The sequence below is a fragment of the Petaurus breviceps genome, unplaced genomic scaffold, assembly GCF_028583685.1.
Source record: "Petaurus breviceps papuanus isolate PSGF00001 unplaced genomic scaffold, PetGlider_PUasm1.0 90740, whole genome shotgun sequence".
NCBI lineage: Eukaryota > Metazoa > Chordata > Mammalia > Diprotodontia > Petauridae > Petaurus > Petaurus breviceps.
Window position 1 is genome coordinate 6,653,855 of NW_027187330.1, and position 24,503 is coordinate 6,678,357.

Consider the following 24,503-nt stretch of genomic DNA (forward strand, 5'->3'; position numbering starts at 1 on the left):
TTGAAAGATGCCAGGAATCAAAAAAGGCAACAGTGAAGATAGAAAGGCATTCCACTATGGCAGGCCACATGTACAAAGGCACTGAGATAGCCCAATGATGCAAGCAAGCTTTTCTGAGTACACAGGTGCATCCTCATTCAGTGTGGCTTCCCCTGCCCATTAGTCTCATTCAAGGAACCTGTGATTCCTTGTATAATTAATCATATTTGTGTTTCAGTATATAAGTCAAAATCTTGTACTTTGTTCCTCTTGAAAGCTAGCACAGGGGAAAACAGGCACTTTAAATATACAATAGCACAAGTTTGACCTAGCCAATATTTACCAACAGGCCAGAGATGAAAATGTTTCTAGTCCTTCCTGTGACACACTTACTCGGACAATGCCATCCCTGCTCCCAGTGATGATGATGTTGCTGGCATCCCAGTCCATTCCTTCTGTTAGGTAGCAGCATTGGATATCTCCTTGTGGCCCACAGGAAGTGTTGATGCTTGCCAGAGGCTGGCCATTAATGTTCCATAGATATAAGTGGGTTCCAGCACAAGAGACAATATCTCCCTGCAATATAAAACCAAAAACCAATTGTTCAAAATAGTCAATGATTAGTGTCTGAGGTAGGATTTCAATTCAGGTCTTCCTAACTTTTTTTTTAAAAGCCTGATGTTCATTGAGTTGATGATACTAGAAGTGTTCATCAGATAAAGAGATCCACAGAGGCAAAAAGAAAGGAAGGGACAGTCATCGAAAGTTTGGCCCTTAATGTTGCTGGAGTGGATTGGGTGTCACTACTGCTTTTCACTGAATTTTCTTATGTTAATTTCCTTCACAGACCCAGGGGACCAGGAAACATGGAAGAAGGTAAAGAGAGCTGGATTTGGAATCGCTGGACTTAAATTCTGAGCTTGCTACTTATTTCCCTGTGTAATAAACCTTGTTCATTTCTCTGGACCTCCATTTCCACATCTATAAAATGGAAGGGTTGAATGACATGATTTCTAAAGTCCTTTATGATGCTAATTCTATGATTTTAGGATCCTGAGAAGCAGAATGTTATAGGGGACAGAGCCCTGACCTTGATTTTGGGAAGATCTGGATTCATGTCCTGTCTCTGACACATCAGTGACCACAGACAAGTTACATCCAAGTGCCCCAGGTAACTCTTTAAGATGATAAGCTATTTACCAATCTACATTGGGAAAGGGATTTTCCACACCAGAAATTCCCTTTGCCACTGAAATAGAAGACTGAGTCTATATTCTCTCCACTCCCTCAAAGATCCTTAAACACCTTCAAGTTCATCATTTATATTTTGTCTAACTCTATAGTTGCAATAACAATCACATACGCACACTAAAAGAATGAAAACAACTATCCCTGCAGAGATTAGGATTGTCTGGTTTCAGCCCAGGTGCCTTCTTTCTGATGGCAAACAGTGGTTTCATGACCTGTTCAGGGTATTTATGTGTTACCATTGTTGAGTTTTGTCTGACATTTGATTAAACTCTTTGTTCAAGCTTCTTCATCATGGACTCACATCAGAATTTTTCACTTAGATGCATTCTAGGAACTGGCAAATGTGGAGAAGGAGAAAGCACATTGCTGTGCTCTGGATGGGACTTTGTTGTCATTTACTATATTAACTGCCTACATCTGGTTTGAATTAAGAAAAAAAAAGCATCTCCTCATTCCTGTTTTTGGACCAGGGATCTCTACATCACGAGGGAGAGTTTTCCTGCCAGAGCAGCAAAGTCTTCTTTAAAAAAACACAGTTGCCAGTGTTGAAAAAGGACTTGGATGGCTCAGGGTAGGGGCCTGGAGAGGCACCGAGCCCCCATGTCTCTCGCAGCCCTATCACATACTGCCACCTTCAATGACCAGACACAAAAATGTCGTCTGGTCTCAGCCTCTTTCCACGCGCATTGCCAATTGCACCAGAGTAGCCATCCATTCCTGGTTAATGTCAGCTGATGGTGCATGGGACAAAGTGATCAAAGAGGCAGCATGTTCCTTTTGCCCACAGAAATGATCCTTCCCAATCTAGTGTGACTGGGCAGGAATGGGCATCATATATCTAAATAGGAGGAAAAGCAAGATGGGTGCTAGAACAGAACTAAAACGCAGTCAAAGGCTAGCTTCAGTCTCCATCCATTTCCTCTTCCAGGGCCCTTCTCTGTATGGGTGGTGAGCCTCCTTCAGCACACTCTGTTGCTCCTATCCCAGGCTTTCCCCCTCCAAGAATAGGCCTTTCTGCACTAGGCAGTTAAGGCGAACCTCCATGAAGGCTTAGGGCCATGTGCTCTGGATCTATCTCACCTCTTCCCTCATTAAAACTTGCTCTTACTGAGTTGCAAAGATACAGATCAACTAACCCACACTAAAATATTTCAGGTAGATAATAGCTGGATATGGTGGATCAATTAGTCGATAAATCAACAGACATTTATCAAGCACTATGTGCCAAACTCTTTGCTAGAGGCTGGGAATACACAGATAGAAATGCAACAGTCACTGCACTACTTACTGACCCTTGATTCAGTTTATCAATCAATGAACAGGCATTTATTAAGCACCCACTTATGTTTCAGACAGCGTACTAGGCATTGAAGATGCAAAGATAGAAATGAAATAGCTCCTTTCCTGCAGGAACTTACATTCTATATATCCCCTAATTGTCTCCTTTCTTCAGTTTCTCAATCAATCAACATGCATCTATTAAGCACTGATAAGCCAAGCACTAGGCATTCAGGATATGGAGACTGAAATGAAGAAGTCCCTTCCCTCAAGGAGCTTATATTCTAGGTGTTACCTCTTCTCTTCCTTCCTAATTTTTAAATTTAATTTTAAATTAAAATTTCATTTAATTTAACTTAAATTAATTAAATTTAATTTTTAAATTAAATTTAAATTTAAATTAAATTTAAAATGAATCCAAAAGAACATGAGTTTCTAGAATTTCAAGCAGCAGTAACAAGCTGGTAGGGGAGAGGTTTGAGGACCACATCCTTTTAAGGTTACTCTACTTTGAAACATAGAAGTATTCTCATTAGGATGTCTCTACCTCCACCTGTGCAGACAGACTACAATCCATTCATACCTGGGTGATACTTAATACATTCCATCCTATAAATCTTTCATAGAATAACTGACCAAATGCCAGAGGCCTTCACGACCTGGCCCTCATCTATTCACTTCCATGTAGTCTGTGATCCAGTGACACTGACTTCCTGGTTTTCCTTGCACAAGATACTCCATCTTTCATCTCCAGGCATTTTCACTGTCTGTCCCCCTGTCTGCCTGGAATTCTCTCCTTCCTCATCTCCACCTCTTATCTTCCCTGGCTTCTGCCAAGACCCAGCTAAAATCCCACCTGCTACAAAGAAGCCTTTCCCAACCTCCACCCACCCCATGCTAGGCCCTTCCTTCTTGTTGATTATATCCAGTTTGTCCTGTTTATAACTTGCTTGTATCAGGTTGTTTTCATGCTGGTTCCCCCTTTAGACTGTAAGCTTCTTGAGAGCAGTTACTGCCTTTCTCCTTTCTCTGAATCCCTAGCACTTGGCCCACTGACTAGCAAACAGTAAGTACTTAATAAATGCTTGTTGACTTAATGTGTGCCGACTTACTTTTAGTCTTTTCATATGGATCCATGACCCTGCCTACTGCACCTTCACATCAAGACCTGGTCAAAAGAGTGGGATGGGGATATAGAGGACAGCTTTGGGACTCTTGTTTTGGCCTTTAAAAATCAGTAAGAGGTGAAAGATGTTCAGACAGGGATGGGTACTGGTAAGGATACAGCTCAATACATTTATTTCAGAAGTACTTTTCTACTTAGAGATCAGAATGCAAAAAAGGTGGGGTATTTTACATCCCCTCCTCCTCCCAATTCAGCTATGACTTTTCAGTCTGCTATCCTGTTTCCATTGAAAACAGGCACAGTAGCCAAGGCCCTAATTGATCCCTCCTGATAACAGAGATTCCTCAGAGGAATCTCTGAATATGAATAAAAGAAATGAATAAAACCAACACTAGTTTTATTTGCAGTTGTTATTTTATTCGAGCTTTATTAAAACACAGTAGAAACCTGTCATAAGGCAGCTCTTTATTTTTCAAATATGAGTATATGTGTCTGGGAGAAATTCGTGGCAAGAGGCGGAGAAGACTGACTTACAACTTGCAATAAGTAGCCTTAGAATCTTAGAATAAAGAACCCTTTAGAATATGGAGGCTGTTTTCAGCTGTGCCAATTGAGGCTCAGAGAAGTCTGGGATATTATGTTTGATTACAGATGCCTCATTTTAGGAAGGATGTTGACAAGCTGGAGCAGACCCAGAGGAAGCCAAAGAGATAGTGTTGGGCCTTGAAATTATATCATATGAGGATCAATTGCTGAAATTGGAGATGTTTAACCTGAAGAGAATCTGGGGCAGGATGGGGAGAAAGGAGGGAATGAGAGGTATCTACAATTACTTGTTGTTTAGGCATTTTTTTAGCTGTGTCTGACTGATTCTTTATGACCCCATTTGGGATTTTCTTGGCAAAGATACTAGAGTGGTTTGCCATTTTCTTCTCCAGCTCATTTTACAGATGAGGAAACTGAGGCAAAGAGGGTTAAGTGAGTTGCCCAGGGTCACACAGCTAGTAAGTATCAAGAGTCTCCTTCCCACCCCCCAGAGACACACCTCTTCCCCATATAGCTCCTCAGGCAAGGAGGAAATGCATTACAACCATGGGAGTGGTGAGTTATTGTTCCTTCCTTTGGCAGTCTTCTTGGGTCCTAGGTATGGCTCTAGTTGCCACTTTCCTCTTAGTCTTTACGGGTGTCTTGTTAGTATATCTAGTTTGCATATTACACAAATGAAAGCCACAACCCTTGACAGGTGTGTGATAAGGGATTTCTATGTTACAATAGACTAATAAGAGGATTGCCTGCCTAAGTCTATAGAATACCCTCAATCAATGTTTGTTGAATGAATACATGCTTGAATGAATGAAGCCAGCCTGGGACAAAGCAGAAGACCTTAGAGCAGCCTGCTATCTCCCATGTGGTTCTTCCTGGGACTTGCCTGTCATTTGGGAGCTTCTGTTCTTCTGGGCTTCCCAGAATACAATTTGAATTCATATGAAGGCTGCGTCGTGGTGAACAGAGGGAAGAGCGTTGGTTGGCACAGGAGTTCTTAAACTGGAGGTCATGAACTTTTATTTCATATTTTAATAACCATTTCAATGTCATTGACTTGTTTTGTAATCCTATGTATTTGTATTTTATATATTTAAAAATATTCTCCTTAGAACAGAGTCTCTTAGCTTCACTAAAGACAGCCAAAGGGGTCCATGACACAATAAAATTTAGGAACCCAGAACCTCTGAGTGAGGAGTAAGTCATATATAAGCCCAATCCAGGAAGATGGAAAAGGAGAAAGGAAAAAAAAAGTTTTAAGAAATTACAGAATTGAGGAGATGGAAGTCAAGGAGAGGAAGCTGGAAAAAAGGAGAGCCAGTGCAGGAAGCTGTCCAAAAGCCTTGGGGAGGGGAGCAGCAGAGTCAGCTCGGAAAGGTTCCATGCAGCTGGAACAAATATCTTCTTACATTAACGTAGTCTCTTCCAAACTTGTTTCTTAGCATAAGCCATGCCACCAAACTTGTGACAAGAATGCAAGCAGAACTGAAATTGTATTTGTTTTTTATTTCTTTTTAAAAAATCAATCATCAATAAGCCTTTATTAAGAGTCTACTCTGTTCCAGGTACTCTGCCAAACACTGGGGATACAAAAAGAGGTAAAAGATTCTCGACAGATAAATTCAAAGCAAACTATATACAGGATAAATATAGAAAAATTAACAGAGGGAAGCCACTGGAATTAGAAGCAATGCCTGTCATACTGTGACACCCTGAAGACCATTACTTTGCATGTAGGTACAATGCAATTCAGGGCTAGGCAGGACTGCTGCACACACCAAGCCAAATATGACAACTATGGAGAAGTCTTCATCTTCACAGAATCTTACCTTACCTAATTGGAAACCCAGTTTATCTAGACAAGCTCTTAACCCTTTGGAGCTCTTTCTTTGCTCAGCTGCAGTATGATGCTTCTTATGTTAAAGGATCAAAAAAGAGCCCCCTCTCTGTGAATAGAAGGCAGACAGAGGGGAATGGAGAAGTGGGTAATTTTCTGGTATGTGAAAACAACGCAGAGCTTGCTGAGTCAGGCCACACATGCCTTGCTGACAGTGGCCAACCACCTAATCAGCCACATCTGGTGTTCTGCCTTTCATTGATGTTGGGTGAAACAAACCCAACCAGGACAAACCAAGTTGCATAAAAACCACATACCTTCAAGTCATATAAAAGTTACTAAAATGCTAGATATCCCTGTCTCTAATCTCTAGTGCCCATGAGGCTTTCCTTCTTTCTCCTCCTCCCACATGATGCCCCCAAATAAGACTCAAATTAAAAAAAAATTATAATCAGACTACTTCCATGTTTCCTTGTACTTAGTCTCTCAACCAACAACTCTGCTTTTAATGTAGCCTGTCGTCATTAAGGATACTATTAGCAATCCCCGTGAAAAGAAAATCAATTCATCACTGTCTCAAAATGTTTTTCTTTGGAAAGAGCACCCATTAAGTTATCATGAAATGTTCATGGATATGTCAAAAGAAAGATGATAAATGAAGACTTTACCGTGGAATCACTGATAGCAAGAGCAGAGATGCTTGCCCGGTGGGTGGGGAGCTGTGTTACATACATCAGGTGGTCCAAGTCCCATAAGATGCAAGTTTGGTCACAGGAGCCACTCACAAGGAGGCTGTAGGTCATTGAAGCTGCCAAGCAGGTGACGGACTTTGTGTGTCCATACAGTGCCTGGGGGAGACAAACCCAAGAAGTCTCAAGAAGAGTTTATCTACCATGACCCTCAATATGGTTGCCCTGAGAGGTAGGGAAGAACATTTTCTACTTCTCAGGACCATTACACCCATTCAATCTACTTGATGTAACAAAGAAAAAGAAAATCTCATTTCGTCTTGGCCCAAAAGGGCAAAAAAAGGAATAGAATTACCAGGAATAGATTTGAATGAAGGAAGAGAAACTGGAGGAAAGGCTTTTTAGGAAAGGCTTTAATTAATTCTTATTAATTGTCTACACTGTATGCTAGACTCTGGGGAATATAAAGCCAAAAAAGACTAATCCCCACCTTCAAAGAGCTTATATTATACTGGAAAAGCCATTTTAGCTGGGAAGATAAACCTAGAGAGGAACCTTTAAAGAAGGGGATTTCTGATGGAGGTTAATTTGTTTTAAAAATTTGTAACAGTTTGGTGCCTTTCTGGTACATTTACTGGTCTGCTGTGAAGACAGGAAAAACCATTCTGTCTTCCCCTACACTTTGGGTAGAAAGTAAGGAATATTGCCCAGGATTTCTTAACTTAACCTCTCATTGGCTCATTCCTCAGAAAACTGGACTGGATAAGAACCAGGGGCTTATGTGAATGGATGGAGTCGGGGCAGCAAGGGGGTGGGGGTGGAGACATTATATGAGTTTTAGCCTCCATCTGTTTCTAGGAGTATATACAGCAAGGGAGAACAGTTGTTCTTCTGTAGGGCAGCTCTGTGCAAAACATTAACAGGACCATCATGCTCATTTAACAGATGAGAAACATGAAATCCAGAGGGAATAAGTAGTATATTCCAATATTGCCAGGGTGGTTGAATATATGTGTTATCCAAAAGATCCTTAATACAAATCCTCTTCAAACACACACACACACACACACACACACACACACACACACACAGGAGAACACTGTGAATTTCTTATCAATCTATGGTCTGATTTCCATCAGCCCTGTTCCTGGATTGTCATCAATCCTACTGTTGGATTTCTTTTAAGTTCTTAGTATGTAAGTCGTTCTTTTTGCCACAGTTGAATTTTTGGTGGTTGCTCTCTCTCTTGGGAGCAGAACTGGACCACTTAAGCTAGTTATATTTGCACGAAATCATAAGAGTATCTCTAGTGTCTGCCTAGCTGAACTTTAGCCAAGTATCCAATGTCATGCTGGTGTCTTCCCTGGGTGGATCATGTGGTTTTGGATGGGCAGTGACATACAGGATATTGCTGTTTACCTGGGTTGTTATGACAGTAGCATTTAAACACTAACATCATCACCAGGGCTGCCCCACTTGCCCTGACCTGAATCTGACCTTTACCTTTCAGACTTTGTGACTTCACCAAAGCATACTCTCTGGAATCAAATAAAGCAACAGATGTTTAGTTCAATTTGGAGAAACCTACCTTGACCTTCACTCTTAATCACTTACTATATCAAGGATTCTTGAGGTCTGTGAACTTGAGTTTTTTTTTTAATTGGCAAAAATATTTCAATATTTTGTTTCCTTCATAATTCTGTGTATTTTATTTTATGCATTTAAGAATAATATTGTTTTTTTCTTTTTTTAAGAATAATATTCTTATAAAGGGGCCAAATGAGTCCTAAGAATGCTACATTTGAAATATAACTACATTTGGACTCAAGCCATGGGTTCAAATTCTAGCATTTCTACTTACTACCTGCATCATCTATAAAATGAGGGGCATAGGCTAGATAATCTCATTGAGATGGTCTCTTCCAGCTTTATGTCCTATGATACTATGGGGAAAAAATACAGTTTAACATAATTTTCCAGTGTTTTCCTTTAGAACATACTCTTAATGGTTATAGTAATTAGGAGATATGCCATTAATTAAAAGTTGTTCTGGGGATTCTGAACTGACCTAAACAGAGTACTGGCAACTAACTGGGAACAGCTGGTAGATCCAGCAAAGGGAGGCACAAATAAGCTTAGAAAAACGAAACTGTCCATCTGTAATTAGGGGAAAAAAACCAGCGACCCCATATAACAAAATCTTTGGTGTGTTCTTTCCAAGAAGAACCGTCTGGTCCTTAAATTCACACCAAGACAAAGATGGCAACTTTAATTCCATGGGTTGGCTGGGGGCAAAAGGAGCAGGGGATATTCAGTTCAATGTTATCCAAGTAAAGAAAAATTGGACCCTAGCAACTGAAACACATGACTCGTAGAAGGTGAATCCAATCTATACTGTAAGGAAGTTTTGCAGTGACTTGTGAGCAGGTACTCTTCAGAGGGGAAGGGATAAGTGTCTCTTTGTATGAACTCATAGGACACTAAAAAAAGCCTAATGGAGAGAAACTTATAAGGCATTCTCTCCTTCTCCTTGGCTTGCCAAGAGACTCAGACAGAGAAACAGTGCTTTAAATGGCGACATAAGTGATTTTCCCTCTCTAAACAATAAATAATGCTCACTTCTGTCAGTATTCCTTATGCATTGCCATTCAGCTCCCAAAGATGACCTCAGCCATCCCTGAGAATGGCTAGTGGTCACTAAGAGAAATAGGACTATAAACGTTTTTATGTTTAAGTAATAAAATGTCTTTTATTTTGATCAGAAAATAGTGCTAGTTGGCATACTTCCATACCATTTTCTTCTCTTTCTAAGCAAAGGAGAGAATAATTAATAACATTTGAATGCAATTGATACTGGTAATTTTAAGTGGCCTCTGCAAATACTAAGCAAAATGGTGAACACAACAAGAGAATCATTCTACCTTTCCACTAAAGTACATAACTTAGAGGGTCACTCTGATATGAAAGGCAGAACAGGCTTGATCCTTGAAGACAGCCATAAAAGGTTATCTCATCTCATCTTGTATACAATATCTCAAATTTATCTTAGTGAAATAAAGTGTTTCTGGAAGGCAATGAACATGGCCACTTCTCTCAGACAGAAAAAAAAAATAACAATATCAAAAACAATGACCCATCAATATGAGTCGATTGAAAGGAACAAGGAAGTCTTTGGGGAATATTCTTATTAACTTTCAAGTTGGGGGGCATTAAGAGTACAATTTTCTAATTTTCTAACGTAACTTTCCAGAGCTTTCTTTTAGTGTTTGGGCAATGACAACCTTGCAGTTCATTTTGGAGTCTATCACATGTCAATCATTTTTACTTTTCATGGACCTACCACAACATAAGATGAGTGTCTAGAAGAGAGGAATGTGGTCTAACAAAGCACTAAGTCAAGCTTCCTTTATAGAAACCAAATCTGAAATAAGATTTCACATTTCGTGGTTTAGAGAAATTGGTTCAATGGATTTCCCTATGATTTAATTTTTCATATATATGTATATATATATATATATATATATATATATATATATATATATGATACAAAGAACTAGGGATGTTTCACTTAGAGAAGAGAAAGTATACATGGCCATACTAGCTGTCTTCAAACATCTGTAGGGCTGTTACTTGGAAAAGGCAATAAATTTATCTTGGATGGGGAGAAGCAGAAGAAAAGTGCTAGGGCCAAAGAATGGAAATTACAGGAGGCAGAATAAAACCCGATATAAAGTGGCTTCCCAGTGTTATCTCAAAATGGATTGGGCCACACAAGGAGGTGAGTTTGTCTTCTTTCGAGGCACTCAAACAGAGGTTAGACACCTATAGATTGTTGTAGGCGATATTCTTGCATTAGCCAAAGAACTTCCATTAGATAATCTTCAAGGTCTCTCCCAACTCTAAAACTATACATAGCTCTATTCTCTGTAACCTATGAGAAAATAAAGACATTGAAATACCATATGCTCTCACTGATGTGCCTGAGGATTGGAAAAAATAATTTCTCAACAAGAAAGCCTCTCTGACCCAAGAATGAACTCCTGGCTGTCTGAGAAACATTCCTCATTAACTGTCACTGATATATGCACTTTTTATATGTAGTTGTTAAAAAAAATCCCCATGCTTTTCCCCATTTATTCTCCAGTGACCTACCATAAATATAAAGAGATGCGGTCTCCTATAAAGCCGCAAACATGTTTTTACGGCCTTTCCTTCAGGTTAGCATAGGAGTTAACATTCGTGATTTGACCAAAAGAAGTGACCACTGTTAGGCTTCAGTTTCCTCAGACATGAAAAATGAGACTCCAAAAATTCAGTCACTTTAACCTAAGGCTGGGATAAGTTGATCTCATTTTTCTCACGTGATATTTCTCAGTCTATATGAGGGGCAAAGGGGTTGATACCAGGCAAGGAGTCAAAGAATTTGTCCGTGTCCCTAAAGCCCCTGGGTTGCTGCTTTCCTCCCATTACAGCATGACAGTCTGGGGTGCCACCAGAGCAGGTACCTGTTTCAAGTGCAGTCCTTTCGCTTTGTCTTTGAACATGGAAAGCTCCCAGATGCAAACCACAGCACTCTCTCCTGAGGTTACAGCCAGGGTAGGGGAGGGGCACACGGCACAGAGGCACTTTCCCCAATCTGCTGTGCTTTCAAATGTTGTCAGGTTCTGGTATGAACAAACACATTTTGAGTCCATAAACCGATCTTGAATACTTACTATGTGCAGCACAATGAGGTCCTGAGGGATGAAGGACCTAACGCAAAGTGGTCAAGGACAGTTCCTGATCTATTGGGATAGAGACCACTAAGTGTAGCAGAAAAAAACTACTGTAACTGGAAACAGGAGATCCTGAGTTCAAATCCTGCCTCTAACACTTTTGGAATCATAGGCAATCATTTCTCTGAGATTCAGCTTCTTCGTCTGTAGAATGGGGATAATAATAATAATTGTAAGAGCTATTTCACAAAGCCATTATGAGGATAATACGAGATAATGGTCATGAAATTTTTCAGACCTTACAGTGCTAATGCATATCAACATATTACTATCATCATCATCATCATCATCGTCTTCTGCCTCCCCTTCTTCCTCATCCTCGTAGGGCTTACAATATAGATGTAAAAGAAAAGATTGTGCACACATAAACTACATAGGCATATATGTGTATTATATCACATACATGAAACAGCAAATATTAGGATAGATGGCTCACTTTTTGTCTCCCTTTTCTTTTCCTATTGTCTTAGAATCTCTCTTTTTCTATCCCATTTGTTTGTGCTTTACATCTTCCAGCGGCCCTATCCAATTAATTAATAACAACAATATTTATGTAATACTTACTATGTACCAGGCATTGTACACAGTGCTTTACAAATATTATCTCATTTGTTTCTCACAACAATCCTGGGAGGCAGATGCTATTATTATCTCCATTTTATAGATGAGGACACTGAGACAAGCAAAGGTGAAGTCACCTCCCCAGGGTCACACAGCTAATAAGAGTCTGAGGCTGGATTTGAACTCAGGTCTTCCTGACTCCAGGCTCAATGCTCTCTCCATTGTGCCACCTAGCTGCTGAACTAACACACAGATTGAGATATTTTCAAATGTTACTGCTAATCTTCAGATCTAAATCTCAAGGTCCTAGTTTAGCATTAGCCAGAACAGAGTATAGAGAATTGGACTGGAGTCTGAATCCTACCTCAGACACTTACAAGCTATGTGACCCTGGGCAAGTCACTCAATGCCTGATGCCCGAGTTTCTTCATCTGTAAAATGGGGCCAGCAATGGCACCTATCTCCCAGGTTAGTTGTGGGGATAAAATGAGATAATATTTGTAAAGTGCTTTGAAAACCTTAAAGCTTTATATTAATGCTGGCTATAAGGTGGACTGGTCCAGGATGAATGTCCAGGCTCAAAAAGTCGACATTAGAGGTTAGATGGCAGCTTGGAAAGGACTCCAGTGGAGCTCCCCAGGGATTTGTGCTTAGACCTCTGCAGTTTAATATATTTATCCATGATTTGGGTAAATGCATTGATGGGATTCTCATTAGATTTATAGTTCACATAAAGGTGGCAGGATAGAAAACAAGGTGAATGACAGACAGGATCGAAAAAGATCTTGACAAGCTAGAACAATAGACCAAATCAAATAAGGTGGAATTTAATGAGAATAAATGTAAAGTCTTATATTTAAGAATCAAGTATAAAATACTACATTGGGAAGTCATGTCCAGGCAGATATCCATTTGAAAACAACCTAAGCCTTTTAGTGGATCACAGGTTTGAGAAACATTGACATGGAAACCAGGGGAGCGAAAGTAATCTCAGGCTACACTCAGAGGCCTAGTGTCCAGAAATGTGGACATCATAGTTCTACAGGACTAACCAACCTCCTTGGTCATCAGAATTCCAGACATTGTGGTTAGTTCTGGTCACCACATTTTAGGAAAGGCATTGATTAACTGGAAAGTGGCAAGAAGGGGGCCACCAGGATGGTGAAGATCCTTGATGTCCTGTCCTGTGTGGACTGGTTGGGGAAATTCAGCCTTGAGAAAAGAAGATGTTGAGGGAGAATACTAGCTGTCTTTAAGTATTTGAAGGGCAGACACATAGAAGAGATATTAAAAAATAAAGAGATTTAAGTATTTTACAGATAAGGAAACTGAGGCCTAGAAAGTTTAAATAACTTGCCCAATGTCATACGAGTAGTAAGCTTCAGAGGCAGGATTCAAACCCAGGTCCTCTGACTCCCCAGTTGCTGTGCCTTTCACTCTAACATATTTGTTTCAGGCATTGCCACAGAAGTCAGTGTTAATATAATAACCATAAACCCAGTGTTACTATAATCTCTACTTCTGATATTTATTAGGAATATCAGTTAAGACATTTTAGTGATGTGTGCTGCGCAATCACTTCAGGTACCCATCAATGAATCCTCAAAGGATAAAAAGAGTGAGTCAAAGATATTGTAACTCAAGAAAATGGCACAGATCAGAAAAATGACCCACCTGATATCTGTACTTAACGATCATCTATATTCTTTTAGCTTCTAGACACCAGCCAAGACTATTTTGGTTTGATTTGGCCAGATACTACTGCCATGATGATTATTATTACTAAGAGTTAACATTTATATAATACATATACAACATCTGCAAAATGTTTTACAGATATGACTTTGATCCTCAAAACATCTGTATGAAGTGAGGGCAATTATTATATCCATTTTACAGAAAAGGAAACTGAGGCTGGTAGGGATCTGAGGCAAGATTCAAACTCAGGTCTTCTTGATTCCCAACCTAGCACTTCAACCTCTATGCTATCTATGACTGAGAGGTTACTCTCCTCTTAATATGGCTGTTGCTAGAATTACAGTATAAAGAAGGAATGAATTTCCTAGGAGCTTGGGATCAGACCCTAAAGTGTAACTATCAGTTAAGTTTATTTACTTATCTGTGACACAGTTTTGACAGTCTCCACCATTCCTTGGGGATTAGATAGTAATTTTTAAGTCTTCTTTGTGCATAAATAAAACGTATTATAGTTATGATAATATGAAGTCTGGAAGATAAAGATTTAAGTCTTCACAGCTGTAGAAAATATACAAACCAGCATCCCAGTGTGCTCCTCCCAGCAGAGGGACCCTGAACCTGATATTGGTGCCTGACTGGAGAGCCCAGGCCTATATGGCATGTATCATGGCGCCCAACTCTTGGGCATACATGTCTCACAAGATGTCACAGAGACCTTAACTGAGACCATGGTGCTCATTATAGGAAAAGCTGCAAATACATGTGTTCTGACCTGAATTTATGAACTTTGCTAAGATGAAATTTCTTACAGCAGCCAAAAGTTATATCATTCCTAGGACTATCCCTGGAGAGCTTGGTTCTTTATAAACTAGTCTCTGTGGGTAATTGATATTGCTCATAGCAATGGAAAACTTACATCCTCTCCTTGCCCTCCCTCCCCTATTCCATCCTTTGCATTCACCGACCATTAACTATTTATTTAGCATGCCTTTTTTGTAGCCAAGACTGTAGAGGGGAAAGACCAGAAGTTCATAGATCTGGAGTTGAGAGGAACCTGAGAATTCTTCTAATCTAACTACCTCATTTTACAGATGTGAAAATTGAGACCCAGGGAAATAACTTGCTCAGGGGTCACATAGCTGGTAGCATCTGAAATATTTGAACCCACACTCTCTAGGCCTCTTTCCATTGAACCACCTTGGAGGCGAAGTCTGAGTTTGCACCTCCCATACATACCCTTCTTTCAGAGACAGCCTGATTGGGAGAGGAGGAGGAGGAGGGGGTGGTGGTGAGGAAAGAAATATTTATTAAGCACCTACTATGTTCCAGACACTGTGCTAAGTACTTTCACATTTTATTTTATTTTATCCTCACAGTAATCCCAGGAGGCTGGTGGTATCATTATCCCCATTTCAGGAGGGTACCCAGGGCAGCCACCTCATTATTTTCCACCCAGATGCTCTCTTGGATTTCATCATCTCCAGAAAATCATAATTCTGTATAATGACTCACACCTTCTCAGTAGCCCCCACCCCTGGGCCCCTCCTTCCCTCGGACTGGCTCCTTCCAGGTCTTCCACTATTTGAGGAGGCATTCACTTTATCATTTCCCACTCCAGCTGCAGGATTCACCCCAACACACGTCATCAACTTCTTTTAATGTGCCACCCCCATTAAATTATGAACTCCTTCAGGAGAGGGGCTGTCTTTTCCCTTTCTCTGTACCCCCAATGCTTAGACCAGTACTTGGAACATAGTAGGAACTTAATAAATATTTATTTATTTGAAACGACTATTGACAGACTATTCCAATTTTATAATGAAGAAGAATGAGACAGACAGAGGTTAAGTGACTTGCCCAGGATCACACAGCTAGCAAGGGTCTAAGACTGTATTTGAACCCCAGTCTTCCTGGTGTTACCAGATGTTTCATGTGATGGAAAGAGTACTGGTTTCAAAAGTCACGATACCTGGATTTAAATCCTTAGCCCTGCTACTTGTTAGCTATGCATCTGTGGAAAAGTCACCAACTCTCTGAGGATTCTGTGTTCTTATCTCTAAAACAGAGACCATCATAAAACATCCTCACAGGTAACAGGAAAGAAAGTGCTTTGAATATCTTAAAATGTTACATAAAAGTGAGGTGTCTGAGGCACTGAATTTAGTAGATAGTGCTATGGACTTGGAGTCAGAAAGACCTGAGTTTAGATTCTCCTTCAGACGCTCAGCAGCCATGTGATCATGGGCAAGTCATTTAATTTCTTTGAGTCTTACTTTTCTCATCTGCAAAATTGGTATAATAATACCTGAAGGACCTACCTCACAGGTTGTTGTAAGGATAAAAGTAGATAATTTATATAAATCATTTTGTAAATTTTAATGTGTTTCATAAATATAATTTATCTTCATCATCACCATCATTACCACCACCACCACAATCATCACCACCACCACCACCACCATCATCATCACCATCATCCCTTTCCGTATATGACTGAGTGATTATCCTCCTTGATATGAAATTTTCCTAGTACTTTCAACTTCCAAGGACCCAAGTCCTCCCAAGTCTGATTTCTCTGGTTTAGTTATTCATCATGTCTTTTTTTTTTTTAAAAGCAATTGGGGTTAAGTAACTTGCTCAAGGTTACATGGCCAGGTGTTTCTGGGTGGGTGCTAAGTGTCTGAGCCCGGATTCAATCACCAGGTCATCCCGACACTGGAGCTGGTGCTCTTACTCACTGTGCTACCTGGCTGCCCCGATATTCATCATGTATTAAGAAGCTGCTGGTACTTCCTACAGTAACATTTACTTTTTTATCTTACTTCCCTAGAGCCAGTATCTTTCTGTCTTCTAAAAATGATCATTAACTTATCTGCTTAATCCAAGCAAATGGGTCTTCCAAGGTAATTTATGTACATTTTAATTAGAGATAAATCTCCCCCCCAAATTATTTTTTTTCCCAACCCATTGATGAATCAAATAATGAAATTATCAGACCTGGTATTTGGAAGGAAGTGCGTCAAATGTTGTGGCATATTGTTTGATATATATTTTGGGGCAGTTTGGGCTTTATGATATCTGATAAGTTGGCTATAACCTATTCTGCTTATGCATAGAACTAACCTTGACCACAAGGTCTTTGGGCTTCCATAGATCTTCAGAATGATTCTGAGTGAACACCAGGGTGTGATAAATTCAGCATGTCAGCTGAAACTACTGTGACCGCAACATTAAGTGATGCTTCAGAACAATGGCACTCATGGTGTACAACCAGGGCCTAGACTATAGAAACCAGTTAACTAATGCAAATACACGAGGATAGATTCAGTCCCAAGATGCATTATATCTTCTGCTCATAATCTGAGAGGTCCAGTTCCCTACTAACCACCTGAGAAAAATGGATGACTAGTTATTGTTTCCAGTTTGTCTCAGTAATTACTGTCAATGGCATCCCCCATGATGGGATTTTAAGACTGAATGAAGTTAAAACAATGATACTGAGTCCTAAGATCAAAGATCAAGTCAGCTTCCTCCAGGTTACCCTCTATTTTGTAGTGTTCTTCCTAGAAATCTTTGCCTGCTGACAATGAGGTGCTTTCTTGTATACTGAGTGACCTCACTCAAGCAGTAATGGACTGAAAAACATTATTCACTGTCTGAAAAGCTTCACACCTTTCATATTCTCCCTCTACTCCATTGTGCTTTAGGTAGTAATACATTTTAATCATCTGATGAAGCTGCCAAAACATATCTTTTAAGATTCCATTGTGGGGGCGGAATAGAGCACTGGCCCTGGAGTCAGGAGGACCTGAGTTCAAATTCGACCTCAGACACTTAACACAAAAAACTAGTCGTGTGACCTTGGGCAAGTCACTTAGCCCCAATTACCCTGCCTTCCCCCCTTCAAAAAAAAGATTCCATTCCAGAAAATGAAACCTCTTCTTAACTGGGAATATGAATTATTGACACTCTATGAATCAGCCTCCATATTTACAGGAAGGTACTATCTTCATGTATGCAAATAAGAATGTATTTATATCATGCAAAGTTTCATGCTAAAAGAGCAGGTTGGAAGGCCTCTTAAAACCTGGGTTTCAGGATGTTGGGGCTTTGTCATAGGTGGGCTGTCTACAGTATGAACAGCATCAACTACAAAACCTCACAAGTCTATTTCTGCCTTCAGATGGAGAGTACAGCTTCTTTTAACCATCTTTTCTTACCTTGTCAGATCCATAATTTCCCAGGCAACAGGTAAAATCATCAAATCCCCAACTGAAAGTCTTGCTCCAGAGATGTGGAATCAGCACCTTGTTTTTCTCCACAGCTAAAACACATTTCTCAGTAGGAACGATGTGTCCAATGGCTCCTTTGGGAGACTCTGATCCCAGGGGAAAAATGTACATATCTACCTCACAGTTAGTAGGCTGGCATTTGTCTTGTGAAATACAACATAATCAATCAAACATTAGGAGGAACATAAAGTTAGATCTGGAAGAGAACTGAGGTGGTGATATAATTCAACATCTTCCTTTACAAATGGGGAAACTGAGGCCTGGAATGGAAAGGTTACTTCCAGAAGGTCACATAGGTAGTAAGTTATTTTTTCATCCAGATTTTCTGACTCCAAATCTAGTTATCTTTTTTACTACTTCTTATTGTCTCCAAACCTGCAATAATTTAGATTACATCCAATGTACATTTAAAATTACCATGAAAAGAAATAATGTACAAAAAGAACGTTTCTCTTGGTAACTACTGACACTCTAAACTGTGAAAATTTAAAAAAAAGATTCTTTCTCTCCAATGTCTAAGCTACTCCTTTATAGAAAGTTCCATTCACAATTCAGCTAATTTGCTTTGAGCTTAGGATCATCCAAAGTTTATATGTCACATTCAAGGTCAAAGAGGCTCTAAGTAACAGCATCAGGATCCCAACCCACTTTAGGAGCTTACTTAAGCACATTCCATTTTCGAGATGAGATAGGACCATTTATGGCACCTCCCACCAAAGAAAACTATGCTATTTAAATATTGCATTCTGATGTAGGGTCTTTCTCTAGCCGAAAGCACTTAAGCCATCAGCCTTCTGTGAGCTGTTTGTGTCTCCTAAGTACATCAGGTAGCATCAAAAAGAAGAAAAAAATATTCTAGGATAAATTAATACAGCACCATATGCTATAATTCCTGCCAACAAAGTGGACTACAATTCAATTACTATAGTCATTAGCGATGGCTACAGCTTTACTGGTGGCTATTTTGGGAGACCACTGGCAGGAAGACAACCTCCATAGGATGCTTTGTTACAGATAACTACAATATTTCAAGTTGGAGTTGAGAGGCAGGAGGGGAATTGTTATCATTACCTTAGGGATCCAACCATGTTTTCATCAATGGAGGTATTTCCTTCACTGAGGCAAAGCTCTACCTATCCATGCTATAAAACAGAGTCTTTCTAAGTTGCTATGGCTGAAGAGTCATCATTACCCGAAGGCCATTATATTGGTGGCAAACTTCTCCAAATTTTTCCAGGTTGGTTCTTACCTAATAAACTCAAAGTCCATTCCTGAGTCATTTTCATTTTTTTAGAGTCCTTTGGACCATAATCTAGCTTTTATATGGTTTTTAACATCATGCAGAGCTATGAACAAAGTCCTGTACAAATGATCTAAGGAAATTACACTATAAAGACTGGCATGGAGCTGCTGCTGCTCCCAAAATGGAGTCAGTAAACTTGGCCAGCCCTCCAGTGCTCCAACACAAATCCCCCACCATGCTGTGGCTTTCGGCAGCCACTGGTGTTTGTTCTGCTGCATTAGTAACCACCCTGCCTTGTCATGTGGATGAAGCTGAAGGGTATAAATATTTGCTAGAGAGGGCCACAACAATGGGTGTTGGAAATTGAGCTTGTTAGACCTGTGGATTTTCCTGTCTGTTTTAATCTATTAACAAAACACTTTTTGAAGGGGTATATAGATGTGTATGTGTTGTACTTGAGTGCTTATGTGTAGACATGCATATGCATGTCTGTAGGAGATGACAAACAATGCAAATTGCTTCCAGTAGTCCAGAATGGACTCAGAGTGGGGATTTGGGATGCTGCCAGGGCATGGGTTTTTCCCAAGATTCCCATTAAGATCGAAGAAATATAACATCATAAAGGTTCAATACTTGAATTCTTGGTACATTCCCAAGGGCTCAAATTCAGAAGCCTGCCAGCTAATGCAAATTCATGGGTCTGGACTCGGTCCAATGACATATTACACCTTAGGTAGGCTTGGAAGTAGAGGTCCAGTTCCCCACAGCGAGATATTAAAGGAGAAATAGCCTGTCAAAACCAAAACCAAAACAGACAAACAAAGCCCCCCCCCCCCAAAGTACCTTTTACTGTAACGAGGGAGGGCTTCAGACTCTGCAGGGTACAGAAAAAAGGTGGTGGGCAGCCAGTTGGACCAGTGGAAAGAGATATTTCTTTTCCTGATGGTTTTCCCTGGGCAGTCCTAGCTGGGTGTGGTTTGGTAAAGAGCTAGAATGCAAAACAAAGAAACAAAAGATAATTCAACAAAAGAGATATTGAAATGAATTTCAGAACAATAAAAGCATAATTGTGCATGTGTATGCGTGTGCACACATGCGTGTTTGGTTTCCCATGATCCTGGGATAAAAATGACTATGGTATATCAAAGAAAAAAGAATTAGGGGTGGGAACAAGTTTCAGTTCAATTTCCTCTTGGATGAATTGGAGGTGGTCGAATGGTGGTATGTGGTAGATGGTAAGTAATATGAACATAGGCCTCGTTGTTGTTTTTCCACATAATTGGTATTTGATTTTTTTTTGGTGGATTGGACTTGAAGATTGATGCAGCTTTCCTATGAGATGCAAGCCTATCTGGGATCTAACTGGCACATAGTAGGTATTTAATATTTGCTGAATTGAATAGAAAAGTAGAAAGTAGTTGTAGCTCTCCTTAGAAATGTACATTTAAATAAATCTTGGTATTCCCAGCAACTTATGCAATGATGGTTTCAAATAACAGAACCTAAGCACTGTAAGGAATATTAGAGGTCATCTATTTCAATTTTACCTAATATAGGAATCCAATCTGCAATGTCTTTGATAAGCGGTCGTTCTGTCTCTGCTTGGATACTTCCAGGATAAGGAGCTCACTACCTAATCATATAGCTCATTCTATTTTTAAATAGCTCCAATAGTTAGGAAGTAGTTCCTTATATAAAATTAACCATCTACCTCATTTTAACTTCTGTCATAGGTTCTAATTCTTCTATTTGAGTCAAGCAGAACAAGTCTATATTGGATGCAAGAGGAGAGGGACTTTATTTGGGAGTGGATGAGACAAGAACAATGCAAGACAAATCTTATTTTGTCTCTGTCTTCTCATCTAAGAAAAGTGATGTCCAGTCTTAGAAGGAGAGAACATAAACAACTAAAAGGGAACTCTTCCTTCAGTAAACATGAGGAGACAGGGAAAAAGCCTTTCACATGTTCAAGTTGCCACACCTGGACTACATCCCAAGGTGTTTTAAAAACTGGCAAATATGATTGATTAGTGAGCCACCATAAGCAATCTGAAAAATCATGGAGAATGGGAAAAGCACAACAGGAAATGACTTGGAAAATGTGGTCCAGATTAAAAAAAAAAAGTTAAGAAGGGGAAGTCTTTAAACTACAAGTTGGTAAACATAACTTCATTTCTTGGGTGAATGAAGGAATTCTAAACATACTATTAAAGGGAATGTTTGTAAGTACTTAGAAAGAAAAGGCGACCAATAGAAGATGGGTTCATTAAGAAGTGGTCAATAGGTCATATTTCCTTTTTGTTTTTCCAAAAGATGGTAAGGTTTACCTTGTTGGTATATCAATTGAATGCTATATATTTAGCATACATGGATTTTTAGTAAAGAATTAACAAAGTCTTATAATATTCTTGTGGATAAAATAAGTAGATGTGAGCTTGTTATTAGCACAATTAGGTAGATTTATAACTGGGTTGAATGTGAAACTTAAAAAGGATGTCGGTGAATAAATTTCAAGAGAAGGGAGGTCTCTAGAAGAGTGTGCCAAGCAATGTTGACCTGATTCCAGTTACCATTTTTATGAAGGATTTGAATGACAGATTTGAGGTAAATCTTTTTTTTTTGCTTTTTTTGGAGGGCAATTGGTGTTAACTGACTTCCCCAAGGTCACACAGCTAGTAAGTGTGTCAAGTATCTGAGGCCAGATTTGAACTCAGGTCCTCCTGACTCCAGGGCCAATGCTCTATTCACTGTGCCACTTAGCCGCCACTTGAGGTGAATCTTAAAGGAATCCAGGGAAACTGTGAGGTGTAGGTGAGGACAGAGAGGATTCTAGGCATGGAGGATAGCCAGAGAAAATGCACTTGTCAGAAAGTGGAGTGTCTTATACAAGGAAAAGCAAGGAAGCCCATTGATCTGTGTTGTAAAGAATGTGGAGGGGAATTATAAGAAGAATGGAAAGACAGGAAGGAGCCAGGTTATGAAGAGCTTTAAAGGCCAAATAGAGGATTTGATGTTTGAGTCTAGAGGCAATAGAGGGTCATGAGAACACTAGAATTTGTTAAGTTGGGGTAGAGGAGGTGACATTGTCAGGCCTCCATTTTAGGACGATGACTTCTTTTGCAATTAAGTGGAGGATAGACTAGAGTGAGGAGAGACTTAAGGCAGGGAGATCAATTAGAAGGCTGAATACGGCCTGAACTATGGTGGTGGTCCCCTGTATGAGTCTAGAGAAGGGGACATATACAAGAGACATTAAAAAAGAGATCAAAAGTTCATATTTCCTTTTTTTTTTCTGAAGGATGGTAAGATTTACCATGTTGGCATATCAATAGAATGCTATAGATTTAGCAAACGTGGATTTTTAATAAAGAACTAACAAAGTTTCATAATATCCTTGTGTATAAAAAAGTATTAGCTTGATATTAGCACAATCAGGAGGATTAGACATGTGGAGTGAATGAGGGTGAGGATTTATGGATGACACCAAGGATGCATGGCTGGGTGACAGGGAAGATGGCGGTATCTTTGATAGTAATAGAAAATTTTGGAAGCAAGGTAAGTTTTGGAGTATAGATAATGAGTTCTGCTTTGGACATGTAAGTTTAACATTCCTACAGGAGATGTGGGTCTGTAGCACAATTGAGAGACTGTGACTGGATATATAGTTTGGAGAATTACCTGTGTAGAAAAGATTATTGAACCAATAGGAGTTTATGGGATTAACAAATGAGACGGTATAAAGGAAAAAAAGAAGAGGGCCAAAACTGGATCCTTGGAGTGGATTTCCACTTTTCTGGGTTCAAAAAACCAACTTTATGAGTACAGGATGGGTTAGACATAGCTAGTCACCATTTGTGTAAAAAATGCATAGGTGGTTTAGTGGATTGCAAACTCATTCTGAGTCAGCAATATTCAGTAAAACAACAACAATGCAATTATAGGTCATGCTAATGGAAGACAAGTGATGTGTGTCCCACTGCACTCTGCTCTGGACCAGACAAAAGCAGAGGCGGGTTAGGAAGGACAACCAGGAGTGTGAGGGGACTTGAAACCATGACATATTAGGATTGGCTGAAAGAATGGCGAATATTTCACCTGGAGAGGAGAAATTAAGGCTGTTTTCAATCTCAGATAGACAACAGCCCCCCAGAGGGAGAGTTTCTTGGGAAACAGGGAACTCCCTTTCATGAGAGGGCTTTGAGGAGAATTTAGAAAACCATTTGTTGGGGACACTGTAGAAAACATTCTGCTTCAGGTAGAAATAAACTAGATCACCAGGGAGGTTCCTTCCAGCTCTAAATCTCTTTGCTCCTATACTTCTTTTTCCCTTTCCAGAATGAGAATTCTTCAAATGTTTAATGATAGTAATAATGATGAGGCCACCTATATGTTATCTTCTCCCAGGGAAACATCCTCAGTTGAGAAGGTTTTGTTATTTTTCCTAAACTATGATTTCAAGCCCTATCTCCATTTTGATTCACTCTGGTTTATCAATCTCCCTCTCAGATGAGATGTTCAGACTTCGAGACGTCATGCAGCTTAAGATAGCTCCATTGATTGATTGATCCATCTATTTATCATTTATTTATTTATTCATTTTTGACAGTTTTATTTGCCATTCAAGTAAAAACTTTTACTTCAGATCTCTCCAGTTTATGTGAAAAATGTCTTAAGGGTTTTAACTGACTGACAACTCAATATAAGTTTAGTACAAGAAGAATCCACAAATTCTGAAAGCAGACTTATTCCATTGGTGAGGTCAACATGCAACCTTGCTTTTCCTGCTTAGAATCAAATATCTTTCTTCATTTGCCTCAGTCAGTTCTGTTCTCTGCAACCCTCCTTCACTATAGAAGAATTTTATCCAATATGAGACTATATATAATGTTTTCAAAGTATTTATTCCAATGGGTCAAAGACCAGATTGGGGAAAAGTCATCAATGGCCTTTAATAGTCTTCCCATACTCAATTGTCTTTGGCTTCTGGTAGCTTATTGTTCTCAATGCCAAATTTTGTAGAAAAGAAGTTTTAAAGTGAGACCACCCAACTTGAATGATCTCATCCTAAGTCCAAACACTGTCTTCCAGAGAAAAGTAGTGCCAGAGGTAAGAAAGGCTCAGTCAATGCATTTCCTTCCCAGGACTTCATTCAGCTTTGTCTTCTTTATTTTCCTTTCCCTATCTTGTTTCCAAACAGTTTAAACTACTTACTATCCTCTACCATTGAATTC

At 39.5% G+C, this 24,503-nt stretch overlaps 1 protein-coding gene across 1 annotated transcript in view; it reads right to left on the reverse strand.

Annotated features, from left to right (window-relative positions):
• The window catches only part of WDFY4 (WDFY family member 4), a 268,014-nt gene that overhangs the window by 12,414 nt on the left and 231,097 nt on the right, over window positions 1-24,503 (reverse strand). The window contains exons 38-42 of the mRNA XM_069067249.1: window positions 20,116-20,260; window positions 17,958-18,115; window positions 11,209-11,367; window positions 6,683-6,862; window positions 373-555 (exon numbers count right to left, since the gene is read on the reverse strand). Of these exons, the coding sequence (XP_068923350.1) occupies window positions 373-555; window positions 6,683-6,862; window positions 11,209-11,367; window positions 17,958-18,115; window positions 20,116-20,260 (825 nt within the window). The remainder of the gene's footprint in view (window positions 1-372; window positions 556-6,682; window positions 6,863-11,208; window positions 11,368-17,957; window positions 18,116-20,115; window positions 20,261-24,503) is intronic.